General features: G+C 38.9%; 1 protein-coding gene across 1 annotated transcript; it reads left to right on the forward strand.

Moving 5' to 3' along the window:
* Positions 1 to 6,789: 6,789 nt before the first annotated feature.
* Positions 6,790 to 10,533, forward strand: SOSTDC1 (sclerostin domain containing 1). Its single transcript, XM_026104989.2, has 2 exons — positions 6,790 to 7,135; positions 9,322 to 10,533. Exons 1-2 carry the CDS (start codon positions 6,931 to 6,933, stop codon positions 9,735 to 9,737), a joined length of 621 nt encoding a protein of 206 aa, XP_025960774.1. The 5' UTR covers positions 6,790 to 6,930; the 3' UTR covers positions 9,738 to 10,533.
* Positions 10,534 to 11,204: the final 671 nt, after the last annotated feature.

Raw genomic sequence — 11,204 nt, forward strand, 5'->3', positions numbered from 1 at the left:
CTCAAAACTAAGCAGTAATATCTGATACGATTTTCATTTTCATCTGAAATTTCTTCCATAAGGAATCTCCAAAATGCTAGGATTTTTTCTTGACCTAGGTTGAAAAAAGATTTTGAAATCTTGACACCTACTGCTGCAAAGAATTTTTATTCTCTGTTCTTCCCTGAAGTGTTTCGATATGAAATTTTACGTACAACCTAGAGAATGGATGGAATGTACTGACTACTCATTCCTGTCTCTCAACTTCATGGCAATAGCATTTTTCAGACTCCTAGCCAGACTGAATATATATATTTGTGTAAGAGAGTCAACAGCAACAGCAAAGTATTCACATTGCAAAAAAGGCTGAAAGCCTGTTAAGCATTTATCCCTAAGATTTTGGGAACTTGAATCTCAGTCTCCATTTTGCAACTACATTAGTTAGGGGTGTACTGTAGTCATACTTTGATTTAGTAAAAGTGTGATTTTCTTGCTATAAGAAAGATCTTAGAGCATTCCAGTAAGCAATTCTTCCATTGGCAGGAATCTGTCATCGATTTTCTTTTACATGTGCATTCAAGGCAAGTAAGATTGCTGGAAAGGATACCTGGAATGGGTTGTAGTGTTTGCATAGGCAGGTGATACTTAGCCTTGTATCTTAATTTCTTTCAGCCTGACTCATTCATTCACTGCATTAAACAGTTTGGGATTTAAAAGAGAACTAGCTGACTGAAACTAATTTCAGGTAGGATGGAAATGATAGTAATTGAATGTGGAAACTAATATGCCAAAATGATATTCTCATAGATCCTTTGAAAGTGACACCTCTTCATTTTAATTAAGGTTCCCATTGTTTGAAATGGTGGTGGGGATGATGGCGTGGAAGCATTTGCTGGATTACAGCAGTTCCTACATGCACAAATAATAGAGATTTTCAGTACTGTACAAATGCACCATACTTTTGTATGAGTTCATTTTAATAAAATAAAATATGTATATTAATTGTATACTCTGCTGTGTTTTTAGTTTGTTTTGTTCGATTGTATTCTGGCTTATATATTATGAGTGAAACCCTGATACCGAGTGCGTGGAAAGTTTGTGAATCTGTTTTGCAGGACGGGCCATTTCTGCCTTTTGGCAGGGAAAGGATTACACAGTATTACAATTATTAAAATTCTAATTTGGGGCCAGGTTTTGCCCTCAGGTACTTCCTTAATTTCAGTAGGAGTTGTGCATATTTATCTGATTGATGAATTTGGCCATTAACATTCTTTGTGAAGCTAACTTCTTTTCTTTAACAAGAATAAATATGCACTAACCAAGTCCAAAATCTGAACATAGTAGGGATAGGTTTCTTACCAGGAGACAAATGTCAGTAACTCTTCTGTTTTGATAAGGTAAAGTGATTTCCTTGTAAGGGAGTGGGAGATGGAGGTGAAGGAAGGAAAGAAAGAAGGATCGTCTTCCAGATACCTTGTAGGCTTGTTTTTAAATTATGACTTTGGATCTAACAACAGGTTTGGCAAGTGTTTGCTTAGGAAATCCTGAAACTATGCCAAATTTTCTTAGCTGGTTTGTTGTAGAGTGTGCATTTTTTAAATACACTGTAATCATTTCAGACCACATAATTAGAAACACAAAGCAGTTTACTGAAACATAGTGATATATTAAGAGTTCAGTTAATTACATGTAAAGAAACAGGGCAGACTTCAAAACCTTTGCTCGGTTTCTATTTTATTTGCAACTGGGGCATGTTGATGGGACTTTGCCTGCTTAATGTTGAGTAGGAGTTTCAGAATTTTAACCTGAGGGTAAAATTTTCAAAAGCATTTAAGTGACTGGCTCACTGAAAATCAATGGGACTTTCACTCCTTAGGGCAACATTTTAGAAAGTATGTAGATACAAAAGTCCAGTTCATTTCAGTGTCTACGTGTTAAAAAAAAATCTTGTTTATTGCCCCAACCCTCTTTCAAAAAATGACTATTTCAATTCCATGCCACCTAAGTGTTTACAAAAATGTTACCCTAAATAAACAAGCTGTTGTTCTCACAGGTTTTCACTTGTAAAACCTTATTCTGGTTTTCTATCTTCTTTAACATACACAGAAAATTGTAAGACATGGATTGGATGATAAATAATAAGACACATTGTTTTCAATCTGTTCTTAAAATCCTACTGCAATCTTACTGAAGAAGAGGTGGCAATTATAATTAGTGCAGCAAGTCCTTTGTAAATTTTCAAAATAAACACAAATAATTTCCCTTTTCCAGCCTATGTTTAATGTCTTTTTTTGATAAAAGTGATAATTTTATTCCTCTGAAACCAAAGCATGACCCAAATTATTCTGCCTACATTATGTATAAGAGAAAGTAGAAAAAAATAAAAGCAAAGTGCAAAAATCTTGGGGAGAGGAAGAAGAAATAAATCAGAACTAATTAGTCACTCTCACTAATGAAAATGTATGTTGTGCTTTCTGTTTAATCTCTCCTATATAATTTACTGAGAAAATTAAAAAGTGCCACTTAACTTAGAAAAAAACTCAGTATTCAAAGCATCTGTAGTTTGAGAATTTGTGTGTGCGTGGGGGGGGTATTTTGGTTCTCTAACATGTTTTCTATATGAGCTTTCGAACTATCCTAACTTGTTGCACAATAGCTTACAAGTTCTCAACAGTTACATATATTACAATACCTCACTTACAGACAAGCTCTCTTATCATGCTCCAAATCACATTTTATGCTGCTTTGAAGTACATTACTAATATGCTTATTGCTTAACAGAAAATAGCCTGACAGTCATTTCTGTTTTAAGGTGCAAAATAATAAATGTCAGTCTCTTTTCTGCAGTCATTTATCTGAGCCTGTATTTACTCTCAAAGTATCTGTCTTTGGAAACAAGTCAGAAGTCCAGTGCTCTAATGGTCTTCTCTTTGGGAACAACAATAAAATACATAAAAATGAAGTTTGCACCATTCTCTCCATGCAGCCTTCATTCTAATTCAGGCCTTTTTCTGTCATTATTACAACTGGACAGGCCCAAGTTTTATGAAAATTGGGAATTCCATCTTATTTTGTGCATGTTCTGTGATCATGTGGGTTGCAAAGACCAGGCTCTCTGGCAGTCATTTGTACTTGTCAGTGCATACCCTTCTTTTGCCTGTGGCTGTTCTGTGCTGCTAGACAGGTGTGTGTGTTCTGCACAAAACTTTGCCCTTTGGACATCATTATAGTGCCAAAGGAACATGGAGGATGGACCTGACAGGCTTATAAATGACTGTGGAGTCATCTATGAACAAGGGAATTCTCTTTTGAGACCTTTACAGAACATATGTATTGTATTATTCTGCACATACTCAGAGAAGCTTGTGGTTTTCCATTACAGAAAATGGAGAAAGCAAGATTTAAGGTGTGGATAACTGGATACCATTCTCTCTGAGAATGCATGGAAGAGTGATGGATGGCTTTACAACAACATTTACGACCATTCAGAAGGAAGACTGTTAGGATACAAGAAATAGTTAAGGAGAAAAGACCATGTAGTTATAGACTCCAGGTCAATCTTTTTATGTAGTTGTCTTAGGATTCTTGTAATGTAGCACTTCATCCCTGGGCACATGTACAGACTTTTAAATTAATCTGGTAAACAGGTTTCTTCCCCGTGCCTTCTCCACAGTCAAGAAGTCTCCAAGTCTTCAAGTCTCCAAGACAAATCTCCACCTTTCAAGGATCTGAATGAACAACAGACTTTGCACAGGGCCAAATGACAGAGTGGAGCTCTTATAGCTCAGTAGGAGCAGTGAAATCCAGCCTCCAATGCCCTTCACTCTGAACATTCAACCTCAGCTCTACAGAGATTCAGATATAGGCAGTATGCCCTGGCTGATCTTAAGTGTCATAATGGCAGATAAAGGAGAGAGAATTTACTACCTAGCACTCAAAGCATATAGGGTTTTATAGATCAATAAGAACACCCCAAGTTATGCCCAGAGGTGAAAAGGAAGCCAGTATAGACTTCAAAGGCCTTGTGCAATATACTCCTTATGGCCAATATTACAGATTAAGCGCAGAACAATGTTCTACACAACACATTGGATCTGACTGGAATACTGACAGATAATATACATTGTGATAGCCTGTTCTTGAGGCTACAGAGGAATGGATACCTTATAGCCTCCATCTTTGAGAACTTGTCAGAATCATCTGACCAAAGATAGCAAAACTTAATTTAAGCCTGGGAACCTGTTCTGAGTTGAGCACTAAAGAACATCTTTTGATTGTGAGCATCATTCAGAAAGACTAGCCAAATGACTGACCAGCATCACTTTCCCCCATCTGACCTCTAATCTCTTTCAGACAAATTTTTAAAAAGTGAAAGAACGTAAACTCTAGGTTCGACAGAAGAAAGTATAGGTCAGATTAACCGGCATACCACTCAGAAACTTGATTACTTTTCAAAGCAGAAAGCCTGAATGTACTCACTGAAGAATGGAAATCACAAGATTTTCATGTAGTATTTGTAATAAGTGAAAAATGCAAATGTAATTAAAATAATGTCTACAACCAGCTAGCGTACATAAAAAGGAGGTAATCTGTATTACCTTGCCTATGACAAATTCAGGACTGAACTTTTCCTATATAAAGGCTGCAAGAGGCTTGTTTTGAGGTCTTCTTTCTTTAAGTCATAAGACTGGGAAAGGTGTGTGACAAACTTAATGGTTTCATATAGCCTAAATTTGAAAGGATGATTTTCAGCTTTCATTGAAAGGTGAAAAGATTGAGCTCCTTGCAGACTCAGTCCTATAGACAATTCAAGGTCCTCACATTTTCCTTGTAAGAAGATTATGTACCTTTTTTTTCAAAGAAAACAGCTCTCAAAGAAAGTTTCCTGAGCCTCATATAATGTGGGAAAAATCCTGCTACTAGGAAGAGGTCCCCTGACTTAGGTATGGTGGATAACTGGAAAATGGCCTTCATGTTCTTAATTATATTGGGTCAGTTTAGCACAGAGACTGAACTGCAGAGGAAGGTGAAATGTGTGAATCTCTGTATAATTTGTGAATATGATAAAAAATGAAGGACTTGAACATAGGCAATGTAGACCTTTGATTAGCTGCTGAAGAAAAAAAACTTCTCAAATATTAATGATTCTCTATTAATTGTAATCTTCTCCAATAGTCTGCTTAAGAAAACTTTCATTTTCTCCCTGATTTTAAAAGGAAGGTAAAATTTACATCTTTCCTTTTGTGGTTAAGAAAGATGTCCCGTTAAGAGTGGAAGTTGGAGCTTTGGCAGGCCTTAGCACTGATCCCACTCCTCCATACATTACTCTGCTGAAAGATCTCGCTCTGCCTTGCAACATTCTTGTTATTCCAGAGCTGGGTTGGGCTAGTCGTAATAGATGCAGGCACTGAATTCCTTTCCCCACAGACAGCTCTGCCACCAGTGAGTGAAACTCACTTCACCTTGCAACACTCCTGTTGTCCCAGTGTCTTGTAAGCAAAGGCTATCCATTAGGTACAGATTGTGAATCTGTCTTTACTCCTGCTGAATCTGTGGTAACGTTCTTAGTGATGCAAGAGGAAAGTGCTGCTGCTAAGGACAAATGTCTATTTGGGACTCGGATGAAACAAACTTGCCTTCTGAATCACTAGGATTTTGACCGTGACATTAGAAGTAACTAATTTGTGTTCTGGTTCTTTTTTCATTACTGCAAATGAAATCCAGGGTGACTCTATAGTTATCCATTCAGTTATACACAGTGTAAGTGAGATTGGAGTCTGATTTTTGCATGATGTGGCCTCCTATGTGGTTGTGCTTTCTCCCAAGAAAAAAATTTCCTGTTAATTAAGACACTATAGCTTTCAATGCAGATCACTTGTTTTATTTATAATGAAAATCTATAGGGCATATTCACCACTGATGCAAACAAGCATTGGCCTACTGACAGGATCTAAATTTACACTAGCATTTGGGTTTGGAACATAGTTTAAGTAATTTTATGGAAAATCAAGTAAGGGTGGGACACAGTAAAACAGTATGTCAGAATAAGGACTATTCTTTCTTCTTTGTTTTCTTCATTACATGAAATGATGCCTTTAAAATAAAATAATGCTCTAGGCAATGTACAAATCTATAAAAGACTGGTTTGGTGAATGAGAACAGTGAGAGGCTATGAATATGGATCTGTTTGTACTAAGGAGCCTAGAGGAGTTGCTTTTTATGCATAGTGACACAGAAATATACACTTGTAACTCTCTGTACACCAGGGAGAGAATATTCCCCTAAAAAAGTAGTTTCTCTAGCAGTGCTCCTTGTTGATCAAAGCTGCATAATTTAAAGTATCTGGAGGCAACTTTAAATTATTCACAGTACATTTTTTGTAAGTGGTCTTGGTATATAGAAGACAACATTTGTGCAACTTGCAGTTTTCTGTGAGTTCTACAGCCTTTTGCATCCTTACAAAGCTGGCAAGTTTTCCCAAAGGCACATTAGAGAAGTGGGGAAGTAACTGCATAACAAGAGGAGCGAGAGAGACTCCTCCTGAGACTTTGTGTTAGTCACATCACACAAAAATGCCAGGCATGCAGGGCCACACGGACTGGCGCGGCACAGCCCGCAGCCTCTAGGTCCCAGCCCCAATGCTGCTGTGCGGTTCATAAAAGTTTTCTGATACCCTCCAAAGCCCCAAGTAGGAATCCTGCAATTAGTGCATCTAACTCCTCCTTTACTGCAGTCTCCTCTCCTATTGGTAAAAGGTCTTCGTAGGCTCATGTAGGGATCCCACCCCTTTTGTGGGTTTTCATTCTGAAGCTATCCACAACTTTACACCTGAATGAATGCCAAGCCTCTCTGAATATATAAGGGAAACCTTCAAGAGCAATTTCAGAGTTACTGAGAAGAAGCAGAAGAAAAAGAATTCACCCAGCTCTGTCAGAGAGAGACTAAACAACCATGCTTCTCCCTGCCATTCACTTCTATGGCTTTCTCCTAGCTTGCATCTTCACGAGAAGCTACTTGGCTTTCAAGAATGATGCCACCGAGGTACTTTATTCACACGTTGTTAAACCTGCTCCAGCGAGCCCAAGCAGCAATAGCACGTTGAACCAAGCCAGGAATGGAGGCAGGCACTACACCAGCACTGGATCCGATCGTAACAGTGAGTATCCTACCGGGACCCTTCCCAGCACCTCCCACAGCCTCCGCAGTGGAGCAGAGCCCCCGGCCGGAGCGGCGGCACCCGCAGTGCCCCGCTGTAGTGCGCTTCGCTCCCCTGAGCGCAGAGCTGATAGCGCCTCCGGGAAGGTGGGGGCCAGGGAAAGGCGCTGGTCCCTGGCTCTGGTCTGCCGGGCGAGCAGCCCCCGTGCGCGTCCTGTAGGACCGGCTCTCTCGGGCAGGTTGCTTCCTGCGGGAGGTTCAGCCAGGAACGCCGCATCTGATGCTGGTTATCCAGCAGGGACAAAAAGATAAAAGAAAAGGAGTGAGAGGCATTTCCAAAGTGCTCGCTTTCTCAGCTCACCCTCCCACTGTGGGCACGGGAGGTGTCTGGGCTGCTTCTCAAATGCAATAAAAAACTCTGAATTTTGTTCCCGCTGTTTAGTTTTACTTCTTGCTGTAGACTTACCTGCCTAACACCTCCAGCAAAAGTAAACAAATCAGCTCATAATTTACCTATGATCTCTGCTCTAACATGCCTTTTTATATCTAGACTTTTCCTGATGAGTTTTATGTATATATGTTAGACACAGCAGGATCTGGAAACCTTCTGCTGACTTAATCTGCTGCCTCCCCTGCCCACCTCCTTAAAATGAAAGAAATCCAAATACACACACACGCGCGTGCGCGCGTGCACACACACAAACCCACCCACAACGACTCGATAAAAATAGCGTCATCCCTGGAAAGTGAAGGCAAAAAGTGACATGGATACCTTTCAGCTAAGCCAGGTGTGTCAGCTCATATGAATGCTAAGGTTTTAAGGGCACAGGAAACATCTCATCATTATAAGATTACCGGAGCAGCCCAGTAGGTATTCATTGTCAGTGAGCTGTCACTAGAGAAAAGCTCAGCCAGGATATACATAAAAACAGAAGAAGAGAGAAACTCAAATCTGTGACCAGCTGCTTCCAGGTACATTCCTGAGCGCAGCTGCAGGAAGGCAGACTTGAATCTTCTCTGCAAGTCAGACAGGAGACCAGTCCTTCTGCAAACAGTCCCTCAGATCAGCCTGCAGGTTTACAGTCCCTCTTCACTGCCCGTCTTGAGACACAGGGTGAAGCTGTAATCTTAACTCTGTTCAGAACTCGCTTCCAAAAGGTCCAAGTAGAAACAGAAGCACCCTGTAGCTGTGATACGTAGATGTACCTTCAAAGCCTTATATGAGTCACTCAAAAACATTTCTAGTAATTACTTCTATTTTAAAGGCGTTAGTTAATTGCCTTGTGTGTAGAATCTGCATCGTAATTGTCCCTCAGAAAGAGGGAGAGCATAGCCAGTAAAGATTGCATATTAAAATTAAGCGCACTGTGGGCGTTTATTTCAAAGTATAATTACTGAAATAAACAGTTGTGTTTATTGCAGGGTGCAGAGCTACACATACAGACAGGTACAAACATGCCTGCATTAGAAGCTTTGCATTTTGATTCTATGTCAGTTGCCTGAGGGAATTTGCAGGATCCTCTGTGTTATATACAATATAAAGATTGCTACAAATACAAAGATGGTCTTACACTGAGGGCAAAATGGCCACTCTAAGTTTGTTATTACTAATCACTCAAACTTTGCATGTGGAACACCATTCTCTAGTAACTTTAGTTGTTATCACTTCTGCAATATCTGTGTGCAGAGCAGGAGTGCTCAAGAGACTCTGTCCACTGTAACTGTGGAATGGGAAAAAATATACAATTTTTTAATTCCTTTAAAAACATATTAATAGTTTCTAAAGCACTATTTTCCCCTTGCTAATGATCCAACATAATTGTTGTAAACATTGCAGAGCAAGTTCCCTAGACGAAGAACAAGCACGAAACATTTCTTCCCTTGGACCATTTTTTTTTCTAAAAGGTATGTCCTTGAGAAGAAGCATAGAGAATAAAATTGCCTCCTCCACCACAGCTGCTGAAGTGCATATCATTATGATTACTTTCTGCTGTGGTAATACCCAGAGATAACCATCAGTGCTTGAGACCCTCGTGTTGGGGACGCATCAGTAAAAAGATGTCCTGTAAAAATCACTGCCTACTTTACATTCTGCAAAAGATAGCTTGTTAATGTGACGATGACTGGTTAAGAAAATGTTTTCCTTCTGAATCTCACTCAGTGTTCATTATTGTGTGCATTCTGCAGATCGTGTTCAAGTTGGCTGTCGGGAACTGAGATCCACCAAGTACATTTCAGATGGCCAGTGCACCAGCATCAATCCTCTGAAAGAGCTGGTGTGTGCAGGCGAATGCCTCCCTTTGCCACTGCTCCCCAACTGGATTGGCGGAGGTTATGGCACCAAGTACTGGAGCAGGCGGAGCTCGCAAGAGTGGAGATGCGTCAATGACAAAACTCGCACCCAGAGGATCCAGCTTCAGTGCCAGGATGGAAGTATAAGAACCTACAAAATAACCGTGGTCACGGCCTGCAAGTGCAAGCGATACACCAGGCAACACAACGAGTCCAGCCACAACTTTGAGGGAACTTCTCAAGCAAAGCCTGTCCAGCATCACAAAGAGAGAAAAAGAGCCAGTAAATCCAGCAAACACAGTACAAGTTAGAAGTCAGACATTCTTTCCTCTCTCACCTCCCTCTCCTCCTGCCTAAACTGAACTCACCTGAAACCATCTGCTTTACAGATCTGACTGCCTAAAGACAAGTCTGCCATTGCTGTGTTCTCAGTTGACACCACATACTTATTGCTTTGACCAAAATCAGAAGGGGCGTTCTCGGCATATGGACCTTTTCCAAGTGTTCAAGACAGGGAATAACATACACCTTCCAAATCCACTCTTTAAACGTCACCATTTTCTCCAGGCACGGAGGCAAAGAGAAGTTGCCATGAATATTCACTGAAGTCTATTTTGTAGAAAGATGCTTTGTTGTGTGTTTTCATAAGAACAAATAATTATCACATCTATTGCCTTCTATTCCTTGTTTTAGGAACTTCTGACAACAGCTTAAAAATACAACATCTAGTATATGCTTTCAGATTCATTCTAAGAAAAAAATGCCTTGCATGCTGACCTTTCTCTTGTTATCTCAGTATACCAAAAATTAAAATATGCATGGCAGCAATTGAAAAGTAAAGCTGAACAAACTATTTATTTGTTGTTGTAATTATTTAATGAGCTTTTATGTGTGTTATTTTCCCTCCAAAATGTTCTTATGTTTATAGCTTTTCTCATGTATCAAAGTATTTTCCTATGATTTGTGGCTGGATTAGAATATACATTTTGTAGATAATGTAAAATAGATGTTTTAGCATTCTTGGTAAATATATTTTCAATTTGAACATTTGTAGATTTAGGTGTTATTTTAAAGTAACAACTTAAAAATTGTTTTTTCCATGCTCCACTCTGTATTTTTTTTTGAGTGTGCAATCAAAAGACCGGTATGACTTCCTTTCAAATTCATTGGTTTCTTTCTTTTTTCTTTTTTTTTTTTTTTACAGAAATAAACACTGCTAAAAAAAAGTATTGTCTGGCTCTATATATGAAAATTAACACATTTTAACGAGTCACAACATTGAATCTTAAAAAAGCAGGAGAACATTATATGGTTTAAAAAATCTAGCCACAACATTTAACATAAAAATAATCTTGCTGGGGATTCTTTTTGGCTGTAGAAATCTTATATGACTATTTAACAGATGGTGCTTATTAATGGTCCAAACCAAGATCATATTTAACAGTTCTCAAATTGTACATTGCAGAGAAGTGTATATTTGGGAAGTTTTACAAGCTAGTAAAACACCACAATTTTTTTTTTCATTAATGATCATCAAGTCAAAGACTTATGGTAAAAATAACATTCAGTTTAATCTTTCCCATAGAGCCAATAGAGTCCTGCACATTATCCACAGCTTATTATAGGATGTATTAGGAAATATACAGTAAGCAATGTATCTTTCAACACACAGTCCAGGAATCATCTGTTCTTTATCTTTCAGACTATATTGAAATACTATAGGAAAGATTTCACTATGGCACTCTGCTGTTTTTAAATGATTGTCTTTTACACCCCAT

This window comes from Dromaius novaehollandiae, chromosome 2, assembly GCF_036370855.1.
Source record: "Dromaius novaehollandiae isolate bDroNov1 chromosome 2, bDroNov1.hap1, whole genome shotgun sequence".
Classification (NCBI taxonomy): domain Eukaryota; kingdom Metazoa; phylum Chordata; class Aves; order Casuariiformes; family Dromaiidae; genus Dromaius; species Dromaius novaehollandiae.